The sequence below is a fragment of the Populus nigra genome, chromosome 13 (assembly GCF_951802175.1).
Source record: "Populus nigra chromosome 13, ddPopNigr1.1, whole genome shotgun sequence".
Lineage (NCBI taxonomy): Eukaryota > Viridiplantae > Streptophyta > Magnoliopsida > Malpighiales > Salicaceae > Populus > Populus nigra.
The window spans coordinates 553,948-571,417 of NC_084864.1; the positions used below are offsets into that span (position 1 = coordinate 553,948).

The 17,470-nt window shown below is 30.2% G+C and overlaps 2 protein-coding genes across 2 annotated transcripts; both read left to right on the forward strand.

Moving 5' to 3' along the window:
- The first annotated feature begins 3,880 nt into the window (after nt 1–3,880).
- LOC133670658 (LEAF RUST 10 DISEASE-RESISTANCE LOCUS RECEPTOR-LIKE PROTEIN KINASE-like 2.2) lies at nt 3,881–8,010 on the forward strand. Its single transcript, XM_062091214.1, has 5 exons — nt 3,881–4,741; nt 5,084–5,122; nt 5,257–5,292; nt 5,761–5,847; nt 6,622–8,010. Exons 1-5 carry the CDS (start codon nt 3,928–3,930, stop codon nt 7,758–7,760), a joined length of 2,115 nt encoding a protein of 704 aa, XP_061947198.1. The 5' UTR covers nt 3,881–3,927; the 3' UTR covers nt 7,761–8,010.
- Nucleotides 8,011–9,604: 1,594 nt separating this feature from the next.
- LOC133670659 (rust resistance kinase Lr10-like) lies at nt 9,605–12,797 on the forward strand. The gene is made up of 5 exons (XM_062091215.1): nt 9,605–10,578; nt 10,754–10,780; nt 10,935–10,967; nt 11,376–11,459; nt 11,610–12,797. The coding sequence occupies exons 1-5, from the start codon at nt 9,759–9,761 to the stop codon at nt 12,746–12,748; spliced, it is 2,103 nt and encodes a 700-aa protein (XP_061947199.1). The 5' UTR covers nt 9,605–9,758; the 3' UTR covers nt 12,749–12,797.
- Nucleotides 12,798–17,470: the final 4,673 nt, after the last annotated feature.

Sequence of the window (17,470 nt, forward strand, 5' to 3'; positions counted from 1 at the left end):
ATTGAAGGCTGGCAAGTGAGGTATTTGCTGCTGCTGCTGCTATACGGTTTGTTTTCTATGTTAGAAATTGCTTTGGTTAGTATATCTGTTAACTGGTCTTCTGATTTTAACAATGAGAATTAAATTATCTTGGTCTTGAGTTTTTTCTTGATGGCGTATTTATCTACCTCATCATGTTTTGTCTGGTCATGTTGAGCTGGATTAGATTGCCTTGTTGTCACAGAGTAGCCTCATCCCACTTCCTAGTGTGTTCGTAGCCAATTTTTATGAGCTAGCGACTCCTTCAGCCATAATAGCTCATAATTAAAGCCTCTTGATCATTCCTATGAACTCAACATATATTTACACTGGACAATGCTACAGCCTTTTGTACTTTACAATGTGATAAGAGGTTACCTCCTACAAAGGTAAAGTAACCTGACGTGGAATTCCTATTCGATGATGCTTCTATGTGCTTATTTTCTGAGAACATTCATGATCCCCTTACCAGAAATTGATTTCAAACATCTAAGAATCTTCTTGAACATATACTTTCTTTGAGATAAGAGAATACCTCTGGCTAATCTAGCCATCTCATTGCCTAGGAAGTATTTTAGCCCTTCAAGGCTCTTTATTTCAAAATTAGCTGTCATATATTTTCTCGAAGTATTTGAATTTCTTCTGCATCATTGTTTGTAATTATTGTATCATCAACTTATTTTATCGAAGTTGTTACCTTTCTTTTTCTATATTTAAGAAATAATGTATGATCTAAGTTACTTTGTCTAGCTAGGTAATTGTTTTAACCTATATAGATCATTCTTCAACTTGCATCCTACTTCAGTTTGTGAGCCTATAGTGTATCTTCATGTAAACTCCTCCTTTAAGATCTTTTTGAAGAAAACATTTTTTAATCAAACTAATGTAATGACCAACCCAAATTTGTTCATAGAAATTTTAGAATCTAAATTTTATTCAACTTCGCTATGTTTTAGTATATTTTTTTCTACATGTGATCTAGCTTTGTATCTTTCAGTGATCCCATTTGCCTTATGTTTGATGCAAAACACCCACTAGCACCTGATAGTTTTCTTTCATTTGAGTAGGGGAACAAGACTCCATGCTTGGTTTTTCAGCAATGCCTTCATTTCTATAATTATAGCTTGAGTCCACTCTGGTTTTGGAAGAGCTACCTCTGCATAGTTTGTAAGGGACATGTATGGATGAAAGTTGGTGTACAAAAGCTTCTAGTGGTTTTGCTAGCTTCTGAGATAATACTTTGATTTTCTTGCTCTGTATTCTAGAGAATATCGATTTGATGATTTTTCTTGATTATGACTGAGAGGTAATTTATATCCAATAAAACAATCTGGAATATTAGGAGATGAAGCAAAGTGTATTAATTACCCCAAGAGGTCTTTTACGTGGTCTTCTACAATCTATAATTGGACTGGTTGGTCTTCTATGCCATCAAAGTCTAACCTCATTAACTTCTCTTCTTGTTTTTGAAGAGGAGAGATGGGTGAGGAAGTCGAGAAATACTACTTTGACTCCAAGAAAATGAAATCCAAAGGAATATACATGCGTCGAGTAGAAGGATGATAGCGACAATCTCACTTTTTTGGCGTGTCGTATATCAAACATAAAAAAGAATCGAATGAAGTGGAGGTGATTGCGATCCATGAGGCTTTGCAAATCAGAGCGGAATCTCCCTTTCGTGAAGTGAATTTTGGAGACATTCTCCTCTAATGCTTTCATTTGTATTTTTTATAAATAATTAATTTAATATATTTATAATAATAAAATATTTTAAAAAACAACCACTTTCACTTAAACTCATCTTCAAAATCACCAGTGTCTGGAACTAACAACCCAAAGTGACCATCAGCTCCACTTTTTCTTCACTGAATTGTATCAATAACCAAGAGTTTCATCATTCAAGATATGAAAAAAAAATTATAAATTATTTTTAAAATAAAATAAATAATAATTAAAAAAATAAATAAGAAATTAGTAGATAGGAGTTTTTTATTAAAAAATAAAAAATAATAATATTTTATGTTTTTTAAAATACTAAATTGTCTCTAAATATATTTTGATAATTAAAAAAAAAAGTATCAAATGATGAAAAAGCCTCTGGACATCCCTTTAACAAATTCTGCTTTTATTTGTAACTTCTAGAAAATATATTTAACCAAAAATTATATAAAAAAAACAAGTCTTTTTTAACTCAAAAATATTTTTCATCGACAATCATTGAGAAATTTAGATGGTGTTTTCCTCCGTCAAACAACCGACAGGGGCCATAGTTTGGTGTCTCAGCAACTCCGCGTAAAATAAAAAAGGAAAGAAAAGAAAAGATAGGATAGGAAACTTTATGTCGTAATCTTTATGTAAGAGAAGACATGGAAACTTCAAGCGAAGACTCCTTGCATTTGATTGTTTTCCAGAAAACCATGTGTGATTTTCGTGCATAATTAAAGTATTCAATGAGACGAGCTTGACTCTGGAAGTGGAGGACATCAAGAGGTCCTCCCCTTCTTTCGGTCGGAAAACTCTTCTTGCAATTGATTTTATATATATATATATATATATATATATATATATATATATATATATATATATAATCATTGATTTTATTAAAAATATGACTATTTAGACAATAACCATTAAAAAAATGAGAAAACTTACATGAATGACAAACTAAATGTCTGGAATTAGTTTATTTTAATTATTTTTTATAATTATTTTTTTAATAGTTAGTTTTTAATATAAAAATTTTTTAATATATTTTGAAGGAACAGATACTGCCACCCAAATCCATCTTCTACCTTTCTCTTTCGACCTCTCCAGACAGTCACACCAAGTGACCCAAAGTAACGCGGACCACCGTTACTTTCGGTTTGTGGCGTCAGCAACTCCGCGTTAAAGGAACGGAAAGAAAAAGAAAAGAAAAGATAGGACCATATGTCATATGAAAAGCAACCTCCATTAAATACTACGTGGAAAAGCAAAAACAAATGTTTCAGCCTCACTTTTGCAATATTATGCTGATATTTGTTTTATTTAAAGGATAAGAATAATTTAAAGTATTTAAAGTATTAACTAAGTAGATAATTTCTTCTGCTTTGTATATAAAACTTTATTAAAATTCAATTACTTAATTAGTTAGTGATATTAAATATTTTAAAAATAAAATAAAGTTAATTATTTTATTTTAAATGTATTAACTTTAATAATTATAGGATTTGATTTTTTAAAGACCAAACCCTAAATCTATTCTTGCAGTCCTATACGTACAGATAACCACAACCTATCTATTCGGAGGAGTTTAGTACTCTTATTAAGAGATAGTTTATTAATCTAGTGGAAACCAAAGATTATTATGAATTTGAGAGAGTACAAAGAACAAAAGTCTTGTTTTGAAGTTATTATTAACCTTGTAGTTTTGATGGCTGATGTCCGATTTGTTTTTATATTTTAAAAAAATATATTTATAAAAAAATATATATTGTGAATTTTCATTCCCAAAGGCTAAAGATATCGTCTCATATTGTAACCCCTTTTATAAAAAAAAAACGTAGTCGTTTTCACTTAGAGTTTTGCAAAACGACGTGGTTTTTATACAGTTTTGCATTTCTACTTTGCTCCTACTATATTTATAATTAAATATTGAGTGGCACCACATTCTTTCCTTGCTTTTTTTTCTCTTATTGACTTGGAAACTTCAAGGCACTCTCCTCATTTTGGAAATTTCAAAAATATTGAATGGGCTCGTCTGCATCTCATTTAGAAATTTAAAAAATATTGAATGGAAATTTCAAACTTTAATTTGTGGCCATTGATTGCCTTTCGTATTGTTCTCAAGACCTCATAATATATTTATATCTCATGAGCAAAGTGTAACAAAGCACATTATTTGGTTTCCCAAAGAAAGTTTCTCTCTCAATGTTCAGTAGAGTATTAAGGCACCTCTTCGGTGCATATGCAGCCCTGCCTTTTCTAGTGATCCTATCCTCCTACCATAGTTGCAGTGCTAGAAAGAACTGCACTCCTTCTTCTTGTGGCAATATCCATAATATTAGCTATCCTTTTCGATTAAATACCGATCCCAAAGGCTGTGGCAACAAAAATTATGAACTTGCTTGTGAAAACAACGTACGTCCAACTTTACTCTTGGACAAGGAAAAGTATTATGTCCAGGCAATCAATTACAGTGACTTCACAATTCGACTTGTGGATGCTGCTGTTCAGAAGGATGATTGCTTCTCCATCCCTCACCATTCTTTTACAAAAAAATTGCGCCTCTCTGCATACGACAATTATTATTATGAGACAAATTGGCCAGACAGTTCTATGTTAACTTTTATATGTTGCAAAAATCAAATGCTGAATCCTCCAGATTATATTATGGATGCTTCTTCTTGCAAAAATGGCAGTGGTACTGCATATAGTTCTTCTTCGTCCAGCAGTATTTCTTCTCCCAGCTGTGTCGATATGGAAGGTCATTCCTATGTCATGGTTGATGGGCAGATCCAGGATGTACCTGATTTGTGCCGTATAAATTTGATTTATTATGTGCCAAAAAATATGAGAAATAAGTCGTATACAGATGTCCATGATATTTTGGTATATGGGTTCGAGCTTTCATGGTTCTCTTTCTGTTGTCATTATGGCAAAGAGAATCGCTGCAACCTTGATGAAGCCACCGTGCAGAACAACAATTGTTTACAATATAACGATTTCACAGAACCATACTACTGTACGTATTCTCTCTCTCCATATGTATCAGCTTACCTCAAGTACTGTATTATGAATATGCATACCATATTTGCTTTATTTTATGTGTTAAGGGTTTAAATCTACATGTCTGCATAACACAAATTCAAATTTTCATATGATAACAGAAACAGAAACAAAGTGATCTTTCAAGTTACCACAAATCTTCTGAAAGTAAAGTAAATCTACATGTAATTGCTTGGTTTCCGTTTATGTACTGTTAAGGGTTTATTTTATATTTTAGTAAATGTTCTTCGCTTCAGTTAAAATTATAAGTTTGTAAATATCAATACTGTTGACCTTTCCTTTTTTTCTTGAAATGCAGCCGAGATATTTCCGTCGCTGTTAGACCTTTTTTTAGAAGGTGAGGACTATTACGGTCTTATATGTTCTCCAAAACGATACATTTACTTTCCGCATTTTCTTCGCAAATGAGGTATTTTTTTAATTAATCATCAAGATTTTACACGCTGATTCATATTTTATTGGTGATTATAGGTCTCGCCTGGATATTATGTCGAATTAAAGGGGGTGGTGAGTTAATTTATTTTGTGTAATTATATCATTTTACAGAAAGAGTACTAATTAATATTTATTTTTCTAATAAAATAAATAAAAGACCCTAAAGAATATATACAATCCTTAGATTTTGATAAAATATATACAATCCAAGTTTCAATCACGTACATATCAATGTTCTCCTTAGATTTTGATAAAATATATACAATCCTTTTAAAATAATTTAATCTTCTACTCTAATTAGAAGATCTAAATGAAATAAGATATCACTTCTAATCTTCTTATATCTAGTTAGGATGAAGATATAATTTTCAATCGTTCCAATTTAGTTAGACTGTCTCTTATCCTTTTATTATTTTATAATTTATAAAGCTTTTAATTTGAATGAATTGATTCCCAATCATTTTCTCCCTTATAGTCAAATAACTACATGAATGGTAATTAAATCATTCATCATTATTTATTTATTTATTTATTTGGCAGATTTTTATTGTCAATACCGGATGACCACCCCTTCAGTTTTACTAAGCTTTCTCATGTTGTTTCTCCCTACGATACTTGCTCTTATCGGTAAGTATTTTACTTTGCTTTTATTAGCTAATTGTGAAACAATAAATATATGTATATCAGCACGCAACAATTACACCTTAAGAAATAATTATTGTTCATAACTTATTTTCATTATTGTTGTTGTATCCAGTAGCCTTCTACTTATTTTCATTAAATTTATTTTGTTGTAGAAAATAAGTCCTTGAAATTTAAATACATATTTAAATTTAGGTTAAATTCATATTATTTCAAGTTTTAACTTAAGCTTAAATTGATATTTTTTTTGCATCAAATTAATGTATCTAATATTCTTTCTACTTTTGTTTTCAATTATAAACAACGATTTTAAAGCATTAGAAGGAAAATATTCTAATAAAACATAGAGCATGAGTATTTTGAGAGTATTTACTACTTCTTTAGGATAACACTTTTCTATTTTTCCTTTCTGTTAATGATCTTATTTTATAAAAAATATCAGATTTTTTTATGTTGGCCATTTTCTAAATAGCTAGAATGGTATTAATAATACTATCGATTATCATAAATAAAAAAAGAAGGTATTTTGAAAGATTTTATAGTTCCCTTTATTGTTTGTATCATAGGCTTGCATGGATATTGTTTTATTTTTAATTTTATGAGGTATTTATTACAGTGTTGAGAGCTAAGCCGATTAGTTTTTGAAATTGAAGAATTAATCACACATAAACTCATCACTCAAATCAATCAAGTATTTGTAAAATATTTTTGATATATCATATTTCAAATGTTAACCCTTTTTATAATGTCTCTATACAGTGATATATCATGTGCTACTGGTCCCATTTGGGCTTCCATGTCTCCTAACTTTACTAATTTATAAATGGCGAAGACGACATTTATCCATGTACGAAGACATTGAAAAATTCTTGCAAAGTCATGATAATGATCTCATGCCGATAAGGTACACTTACTCAGAGATTAAGAAAATAACCAACGGATTTAAAGACAAGTTGGGTGAAGGAGGCTTTGGCTCAGTGTATAAGGGAAAGCTTCGTAGTGGTCGTTTTGCGGCAGTTAAAATATTGAGCAAGTCAAAAACCAATGGACAAGATTTTATGAACGAAGTTGCCACAATTGGAAGAATTCACCATGTCAATGTCGTGCAACTTATAGGCTACACTGTCGAGGGATTGAAGCGTGCTCTTATATACGAGTTCATGCCTAATGGGTCTCTTGAAAAGTACATTTTTTCTAGGGAAGGTAGCGTCCCACTAAGCAATGAGAAAATGTATGAGATTTCTATTGGGGTGGCTCGTGGCATTGAATATCTACATCAAGGTTGTGATATGCAAATCTTACATTTTGATATCAAGCCTCACAACATTCTTCTTAATGATAAGTTTGTTCCGAAAGTTTCAGATTTTGGACTAGCCAAATTGTACCCAACAAATAATAACACTGTGCCCCTCACTGCTGCCAGGGGGACAATGGGATACATGGCTCCTGAACTATGTTATAAGAATATTGGAGGTGTCTCTTACAAAGCTGATGTCTATAGTTACGGGATGTTATTGATGGAAATGGTAGGAAGAAGAAAGAACTTGAATGCATCCGCAAATCATTCAAGCCAAATTTACTTCCCATCATGGGTTTATGACCAAGTTAGTGAAGGAAAGGACATAGAAGTACAAGAAGATGTCTTGGAACATGAAAAGAAAACAACGAAAAAGATGATTATTGTGGCATTATGGTGCATACAGTTAAAGCCTGTTGATCGTCCCTCTATGCATAAAGTTGTAGAGATGCTTGAATCGGATGTTGAATCTCTACGAATGCCTCCTAAGCCTTTTCTCACCCCACATCAGATGCCGGAAGATGATGATAAAGCTAATCATGCAAAGTTATCAGATCCACCAAATGATTGTATTGACTCTTCATATCAGTTTGGTCGTTAATTATGAAGTGAAGAAGATAATTTAGCTTTAGTGGTTATTAATTTTGATAATGTATTAAATATTTAAACTTTTAATATCTAAACTTGAATGCATTCGCAAATCATTCAAGCCAAATTTACTTCCCATCATGGGTTTATGACCAAATTAGTGAAGGAAAGGGCATAGAAGTACAAGAAGATGTCATATTATTTACTGATTATATCAAATTTGGTCCTCAAACTTTTGATTGATATATATATTTTGTTTTGAATATTTGTTTTTCAATTTCATCCCTTTGAATTTAATTTTTATATTAACTTTGGTCTTCATTTTTATAATTATTATTTGTTTTTCCTTTATCATTTTAATTTTAATTGAAATTTTTTATCTATCAAATTGGATCCTCATTCTTTTGATTGTTACTTATTTTATTTGAAATAATTTATGAAATGTTAATTATTATTATTTTAATTTCTTCATCTTTTAATTTTTTTTATTTTTTAGATTTGATCTCTATTATTTTGATTATTATTTATTTTATTTGAGATAATTTATGAAATTAATTTTTTTTTCAATTTCATTCTCATTCAACTTTTTAATTTGTAAGATTTGTTTATTATTATTTTAATAAATTTGAGAAAATAAAACATTAATAAATTATTTTCTAGCTCATTTTCCATAACGTAACCAAACACTAGAAAGTGTTTTCTAACTTATTTTTCATTACACTATCAAACATCGAAAAATAATTCACTTTTTTTAAATTTATTTTTACAAAAAAAAACACTTTCTAGCAAATAAATAGAATTTAAGTAAAGATTTTGTTTGTGTCAGAGAAAATAATGACTGAAAATAATGGCTGTTTGGAATCGTGAAGGCCCTAGATGATGCAAAGATTGTGATTTAGTTGGTGAAGAAATTCATGAGATAATGGTTGAGCTTTTTAGACCTAGGAAATGCTGGCATATATCACTTTAATTCCCAAATTAAAGGATCTCAGGCCAATTAGACTGGTAAACGGATTATATAAAATTATTGCAAAGGTTTTATCGATCAGGTTTTTGAAAATTATGCATGCAATCATTAGTAACAAACAATCAGCTTTTATAGCTGGGAGGCACATACTTTTTATTTTTGGTAAGTTTTTATTCAAAAGATCATGCTTTTAGAAAATATTTTTTTGTCTAAAAAAAAAGAATTCCATGAATAAAAAATCATAATTTTAAATTAAAAGATATATTGTTTTACCTTCAATTAAATCATTAGTGTCAAAGTATCATTTTTATTTAAAAATTTAAATTGTTAGATGAGTTACAAAGAATAATTTTATATTATTCTCTAATAATTAGAATTTTTATAAATTTTTATTTTAATTATCTAAATTTTTAATTTAAAAATTCACATGGTTGATATAAAATATTTTTAATTTTTAAATTTATTTATTTTAGGCCTCTTTAGTGTTAGATACCATGTTGATAAGGAGTAATTTAAAGGAATTGATTTGATAATTCAAATGTCTTGTGATGGCAACCAATATAGAGGGTGAAGTTGATGCTAACAAAACAAAATATATATTGTGAATTTTCATTCCCCAAGGCTAAAGACATCGGTTAACCCCTTTAAAAAAAGAAACGTAGTCGTTTTCACTTAGAGTTTTGCAAAACGACATGGTTTTAATACAGTTTTGCATTTCTACTTGACTTACTATATTTATTTTTAAATATTGAATGGCACCATATTCTTTCCTTGCTTTTTTTCTCTCATTGAATTGGTAACTTCAAGGAAGTCTCCTCTTTTTGGAAATTTCAAAAATATTGAATGGGCTCGTCTGCATCGCATTTTAGAAATTTCAAAAATATGTAAGTGTAGACAAGAACTCGAAGACTTCAATTTGTGGCCGAGATGGTATGCGTAGTCTGTTGACGAGTATTGTTCCCAAGACCACATAATATATTTACATCTTTTGAGCAAAGTGTAACAAAGCCATTATTTGGTTTCCCAAGGAAAGTTTTTCTCTCAATGTTCAGTAGAGTATCAAGGCACCTCTTGGGTGCATATGCAGCCCTGCCTATTCTAGTGATCCTATCCACCCACCATAGTTGCAGTGCTACAAAGAACACCAGCAATTACTGCGCTCCTTCTTCTTGTGGCAATATCCATAATATTAGCTACCCTTTTCGACTAAATACCGATCCCCAGAGCTGTGGCAACAAACTTTTTGAACTTGCTTGTGAAAACAACATACGTCCAACTTTATACTTGGACATGGTAAAGTATTATGTCCAGGCAATCAATTACAATAACTTCACAATTCGACTTGTGGAAGCTGCTGTTCAGAAGGATGATTGCTTCTCCATCCCTCATCATTCTATTACAGAAAAATTGCTCCGCTCTGCGTACGGCCTTTATTATTATGAGACAAATTGGCCAGACAGTTCTGTGTTAACTTTTTTATGTTGCGAAAATCAAATGCTGAATCCTCCAGATTATATTATGGATGCTTCTTCTTGCAAAAATGGCAGTGGTACTGCATATAATTCTTCTTCGTCTAGCAGTATTTCTTCTCCCAGCTGTGTCGATATGGAAGGTCATTCCTATGTCATGGTTGATGGGGGGATCCAGGATGTACCTGACTTGTGCCGTATAGATTTGATTTATTCTGTGCCAAAAAATATGAGAAATATGACGTATACAGATGTCCATGATATTTTGGTATATGGGTTCGAGCTTTCATGGTTCTCTTTCTGTTGTGATACTGGCAAAGAGAACCGCTGCAACCTTGATGAAGCCACCGTGCAGAACAAAAATTGTTTACAATTGTTCACAGTACCATACTACTGTACGTATTCTCTCTCTCTCCATATGCATAACACAGCTTCAAATTTTCAAATTGTAACAGAAACAGAAACAAGGTGATCTTTCAAGTTACTAGAAATCTTCTGAAGGTAAAGTCAATAATGATAATCTAATGTTCTTCACTTCAGTTGACCTTTTCTTTTTTCTTGAAATTGTAGGGACGCTGTTAAACCTTTATTTTGACGGTGAGGACTATTACGGTCTTACATGTTCTGGCTCAATTCTACAAAAAGATACATTTACTTTACGCATTTTCTTCGACAATGAGTTTTTTTTTTACTTTTTTTAATTAATCATCAAGATTTTGCACGCTGATTCATATTTTCTTGGTGATTATAGGTATCGACTGGATATTTTGTCGAATTGATGAGGGTGAGTTAATTTATTTTGTGTAATTATATCATTTTACAGAAAGAGTACTAATATTTATTTTTCTAATAAAATAAATAAAAGGCCCTAAAAAGGTTTTTTTTTTTCAATCCAAGATTCAATCACGTACATCTCAATGTTACCCATAGTAAGAGATGTTTTGCGGTCACTAAAGTCTTAAATTTTGATAAAATACAACCCTTTCAAAATAATAAAAAGATCTAAATGAAATAAGATATCACTCCTAATCTTCTTATATCTAGTAGGATAAAGATATAATTTTTAATCTTTCCAATTTAGTTAGACTGTCTCTTATCTTTTTATTATTTTATAATTTATAATGCTTTTAATTTGAATGAATGGTAAATCATTCATCATTTTTTATTTTTTTATTTTTTATTTATTTGGCAGGTTATTGTTATGAACGGATGACCACCCCTTCAATTTTACTAAGCTTTCTCATATTCTTTTCCACTGTGACACTTGCCCTTATCGGTAAGTATTTTACATTGCTTTTATCAGCTTATTGTGAAACAATAAATATATATTATTTTCATTGTGGTTGTATCTGGTGGCTTCTACTTATTTTCATTAAATTTATTTAGTTGTAAAATGTTTTGATATGTTTCAAATGTCTCTATACAGTGATATATCATGTCCTACTGTTTCCATGTGGGCTTCCATGTCTCCTAACTTTACTGATTTATAAATGGCGAAGACGACATTTATCCATGTATGAAGACATTGAAAAATTCTTGCAAAGTCATGATAATGATCTCATGCCGAGAAGGTATACTTACTCAGAAATTAAGAAGATAACCAACGGATTTAAAGATAAGTTGGGTGAAGAAGGCTCTGGCTTAGTGTATAAGGGAAAGCTTCGTAGTGGTCGTTTAGCAGCAGTTAAAATATTGGACAAGTTAAAAGATAATGGACAAGATTTTATGAACGAAGTTGCCACAATTGGAAGAATTCACCATGTCAATGTCGTGCAACTTATAGGCTTCACTGTTGAGGGATCGAAGCGTGCTCTTATATATGAGTTCATGCCTAATGGGTCTCTTGAAAAGTATATTTTTTATAAGGAAGGTAACGTCTCACTAAGCAATGAGAAAATGCATGAGATTTCTCTTGGGGTGGCTCATGGCATTGAATATCTACATCAAGGTTGTGATATGCAAATCTTACATTTTGATATCAAGCCTCACAATATTCTTCTTGATGATAAGTTTGTTCCGAAAGTTTCAGATTTTGGATTAGCCAAATTGTACCCAACAAATAATAACACTATGCCCCTCACTGCTGCTAGAGGAACAATAGGATACATGGCTCCCGAACTATTTTATAGAAGTATTGGACGTGTCTCTAACAAAGCTGATGTTTATAGTTACGGGATGTTATTGATGGAAATGGTAGGAAGAAGAAAGAACTTGAACACATTGGCAAATAGTTCAAGCCAAATGTACTTCCCTTCATGGGTTTATGACCAAGTTAGTGAAGGAAAGGACATAGAAGTACAAGAAGATGCCATGGAACATGAAACGAAAACAATGAAAAAGATGATTATTGTGGCATTGTGGTGCATACAGTGGAAGCCTATTGATCGTCCCTCAATGCATAAAGTTGTAGAGATGCTTGAATCAGATGTTGAATCCCTACGAATGCCTCCTAAGCCTTTTCTCACTCCAAATCAGATGCCAGAAGAAGATGATAGAGCTAATCATGCAAAGTTATCGGATCCACCAAATGATTGTATTGACTCTTCATATCAGTTTGGTCGTTAATGATGAGATGATGAAGATAATGTAGTTTAATGGTTATTAATTTTGATAATGTATTAACTATTTAAGCTTTAAGTATCTAAATTTTATTGATCATATCCATGAACTGGATATCCGTTAACAATCTCTGGATAAAAAATAATTCAATCAAGTAAGCACATAGATGTTATTGCAAAAGTGTGTTTGGAATGAAAAGACATCAAAATTCTTACTCTTTTCGTGATTTACTTGCTGTCACTTTGAGGCTAGGCACTTGGAGAATTGGATCATTGGATAGACATGACCTTTAGCAAGATAAAGGATGACTAGTAAATGACTCTGTTCTCATACTATATAATTAGAAGGAAATAGAGACGGAGTGAAGGAATTAGGATAAAGAGGAAAAGGGCAAAAACAAACAGTAGAGGGAGAAAAGTAAGGGGAAAAAATGAAAAATTTTGATGTTAAATTCTAAAAATAAGATTTTGTTGGTGAATTTATATATATATATATTAATCCCTAAAAGAAGATTTTGGTACAGTAGGATTTCAACAAACATAGTGTACTTATATAGAAATTTGAAAGTTTATTATAATAGTTTTTTAATATATGATAAATTTTATTATTTATAATATATATAACCTATATTTACATGAATTTTTTAAAATAAAATATTAAAATTTTAATTTTTTATTATTTTTTTCATATTAGCTCGAGTTCATCTATAAAATTTAAAACCGGTCCTTGATCAGATTTAATATAATAAAAATTAAGATTTGAACCCATTTTTTAGAATATAAAAATAATCCTACCATTTATTTTATTTTAACATTTAGTTAAAAAGTACTTAACGAGAATAATTTTTTTTGTAACTAAACACTCGCATAAAAAAAAAATACACTTCCAATCATAAAATTAATTAATGATTCTGCATAAGATTATCAACGACTATACATATAAAATCATACAAAATAACACCATAACATTCAAGAATATATAAAAAATTATTTATGTTTTGAGATCGACGTTCTCCAGTGGATGAGGTGGATAGAAAGAGGCTGAAACAATGCTGGAAAACGAGGAGCCAATGGCGGCGCGTGAAAGCACGCGCTAGGGGAACTGCCACTATTAAGGTGTGGACCAACACGTCATAAACGCCATTCTATACTTTGTTAATCGATGTTGGTGTTGATGGTCACTGTCTTCTAGAGGAGAGATCAGACACCTGAAAGTTTTGGTCTACACCTCTCTTATTCCTCTTTGTCCAGATCTATACTTTCTCACCACTGCTTAGCTGATGCTGCCACTGATGCTTAATGCTCCTGCATCTGTTCTGCAAGGAACACTGTTGTCATTGGTGCTACTGTGTTGGCCGCTGAGGAAGAGAAGATGTCAGTTTAAAAATGAAGCTGTAATCGAGAAAATGGGGAGAAGATGGCGTTTTGTCACGGCGAAGTGAGGAGATCTCCTAGGTCAAATCGGTGTGTGGGTGTGGAGGAGCTTTGGCCAGAATCAAGGTGAGGCTTACGGTTCGGTTGGAGAGTTGTTTTTTCTTCTTTGGTAGAGAGAGAGAGAGAGTAGTTTTTTTTTCTTCTTCTTTTTTTCTTTTTTCTATCTAGTTTTCTTTATAATTGTTTTTTTCAATTTTTTCACTCTTTCGCATTTCTCTTTATATTTTTTTTTCTCACAATTATTCTCTCGCACTCTCTCTCTCTCTCTCTCTATTTTTTTTTTAATTTTTCTTTCCAACAGTGACTAGGGTCTTTTTAACACCTTCTTTTGTTTCTCTCGAAAATATCTCTACTATTAATTGTACACTACTTAGAAATATTTTTATTTTTTACCATTTTTTTTAGAATATTTTTATTGATCTTTTGATCTTTTAATTTTTATTTTATTATCATTATGCTCACTAAATATTATTTTTCTTTTGTTTATAATTTTTTTTATGATTCTATTGAATTTTTTACTATTGAAAAATCATTAACACAAATAGAATGGCTGAAAATCATGAAATGATAAAAAAAATAGTTGAATTATGTCAAAATTAAATATTTTTGAAAAATTGTGTTTTTATTTATTTTTGGATTTAAAAAAAAATCAAAATCAAGAGTAACAATTTGGATTGTGAGATTTAGAAAGAAGACCAGGGTGGTGTTTCATGTTGGATCTGTAGAGTTCAGTTTAAGATTAGGGGATTGTGTTGTTTGGATGCTGGAATGATAAAAACTTTCAGTGCACTTATGTCACAGTTTTATGTTGCTTATGATCAAGTAGAGAGAAGGATTACGTGATTTATAAATTAATAAGATAGACGGTTTTTTAAAAAATAATAATAATTCTAGGATTTTTTTATTTTGTTTTTATATCCAGTATTGTTAGGGTTTTCTTACTTTCATATTTATAGAATTATAATGGCTTTTTAGCAAGTAGATTTTGATAAATAAATATTAAATAGCTTAGATGATTTGGTTGTTAATCATGAGATGATTATGAAGATAATACAGCTTAGTGGTTAATAATTTTGATAATGTATTAATTGTTATTTAAGCTTTAAGTTTATTGATTTTGTGCATTGACTGGATATCCGTTAACAACCTCTGAATAAAAATAATTCAATCAAGTAAGCATATATAGACCTTTTCATTCTAACCGGCAAGATCAATAATTCCATATATCACTTTAATTCCCAAATTAAAGTGGAGGTCAAATTGAAGGCCAGTTAGACTGGTAAATAGATTATATAAAATTATTCCAAAAGCTTTATCGATCAGGTTTCTGAAAGTCATGCATGAATTAGTAACAAACAATCAGCTTTTATAGCTGGCAGGGACATACTTTTTTATTTTTGGTAAGTTTTTATTTAAAAAAATCATGCTTTTAGGAAATATATTTTTGTCTAAAAAAAAGAATTCCATGAACAAAAAATTATAATTTTGAATGAAAAGATATATTTTTTTACCTTCAATTAAATCATTAGTATCAAAGTATCATTTTTATTTAAAAATTTAAATTATTGTTAGATGAGTTACAAAGAATAATTTTGTATTATTTTCTAACCATTAGAATTTTTATGAATTTTTATTTTAATTATCTAAAGTTTTAATTTAAAAATTCACATGGTTGATAAAAAAATATTTGTTTACCAAAATAAATAAAAAAAGTATGTGAAAAAAATAGATTTTAGCTAAACAAATACATCCGTTGGTGTCTTGTGAAAATCTATTTTAATTTCTACATAATTTAACGAAATAAATTTTCAAAATGACACTCAAATCAGCATGCAAGCATGATGGTTTAAATAAAATTTTAATAATAGGTTATTTTATTTTTTACCGTTCACATGTGATTAATGATAGTAGGACATGGAGAATTGACATGTCAAGTTTTCGTCTTCATGGTTGGATTGATTTGAAGACAAATTTTTTTAAAAAAAATGAGGGTAGAATTTGATTTTTAAAATATTTTTTATTTATAAATACTCTTAAAAAATAATAATTAAAGTTAGATTATTTTTAAAATATATAATTTCATTAATAAGTAATTTCATTAATATAGAAAACAAAAGTTATCTAACGTAGTTAATTTTAAATATTTAAGATCATTTTGACCTTAAATTGATTTTCGAGAACGATCTATGAGCAGATAGAAAGGGCTTTTGCAAGCTTTCAATGGATGTTGAGCTTCAGCAGCTACAAGCTCTTCGGTCTCTAAAGAGGTCTTTCAGATCGCTGTAAACCGTTTTGTTTATAGATTGACATGAATCATTAAAGAATATGTGACATGTCGTTTGCTTAGAGGAACCTGGTCTTTTCTACTTTTTTTTTTTTTTGGCAAAGCTTAAGGGTAAGCTGAGACTTTATGATGCAGTGGGCAATTGTTTATGTGTTTTTTAAGTTGGCTAATTATAGCTATCTTGGAAGTTCCTAGTTCTATTAAAATTCCATTTAAATTCTGTTTTAGTTCTATTAAAATTCCATTTAAATCCCAGTAGTATAGAAGAAATTAAAATCGATGAAGAACGAGCTCAAACATTGTATTCCAATTTGGCATCCTATATATCCTCGAAAATCAATTTGTGTCTGTCATTCCAATTTGCCCATAAAATACCTTAGGATAACATTGGAATGCTCTTCATTTGAACCTGTCTTTAACAAGTAAAGTCCACTTCAAAACAACATAATGCAGAACATTTCATGAAATGTTGTCAAAGCTTCCGGGGTTCATATATAATAGTGAAGAAATAGATGATTCACATTAGATTTTTTTAAAAAAAGATTAATTGAGTTTATGAAGGGTTTGATTGCAAGAAAATTGATTTTTAAGTCAATTTTGGCTTTAATTAAAAGAAATTAAAGTTTGAGGGTTGAATTACAATTTTTTAAGAGTTAATTTGGTCAAATCAGGGGCTTAATTGTATAAATATTGAAGTTTGATAGACAATTGGGGACTTAATTGAAGAAATCCAAAATCAAGGACTAAACTGAAAAGGCGCGTAAATATAGGGGCTAAAATTGACCAAATTAAGGGCCAAATTGAAAAAAATTAAAAGTTTGTTGATCAATTAAGGGCCAAAATGCATATATTCAAAACCAATGATCAAAGTGAAAAAGGCGGTCAACTTCAGGGTTGACATTTGAATTTAACAAAGATGCAATTAAACCGATTCTTAAAATCAAAATTACAATTATGGACTTGATTGAATAAATTGAAAACTGAGAACTGATTTGGAAATAGACACTTTTT

Coding starts and splice junctions, on each gene's coding strand:
- LOC133670658 (XM_062091214.1), top strand. CDS start 3,928: ATGTTCAGTAGAGTATTAAGGCACCTCTTCGGTGCATATGCAGCCCTG. Junction 5,123..5,256: donor GTTAGACCTTTTTTTAGAAG/GTGAGGACTATT, acceptor TGGTGATTATAG/GTCTCGCCTGGATATTATGT. Junction 5,848..6,621: donor TACGATACTTGCTCTTATCG/GTAAGTATTTTA, acceptor GTCTCTATACAG/TGATATATCATGTGCTACTG.
- LOC133670659 (XM_062091215.1), top strand. CDS start 9,759: ATGTTCAGTAGAGTATCAAGGCACCTCTTGGGTGCATATGCAGCCCTG. Junction 10,579..10,753: donor GTTCACAGTACCATACTACT/GTACGTATTCTC, acceptor TTGAAATTGTAG/GGACGCTGTTAAACCTTTAT. Junction 10,968..11,375: donor ATTTTGTCGAATTGATGAGG/GTGAGTTAATTT, acceptor TTTATTTGGCAG/GTTATTGTTATGAACGGATG.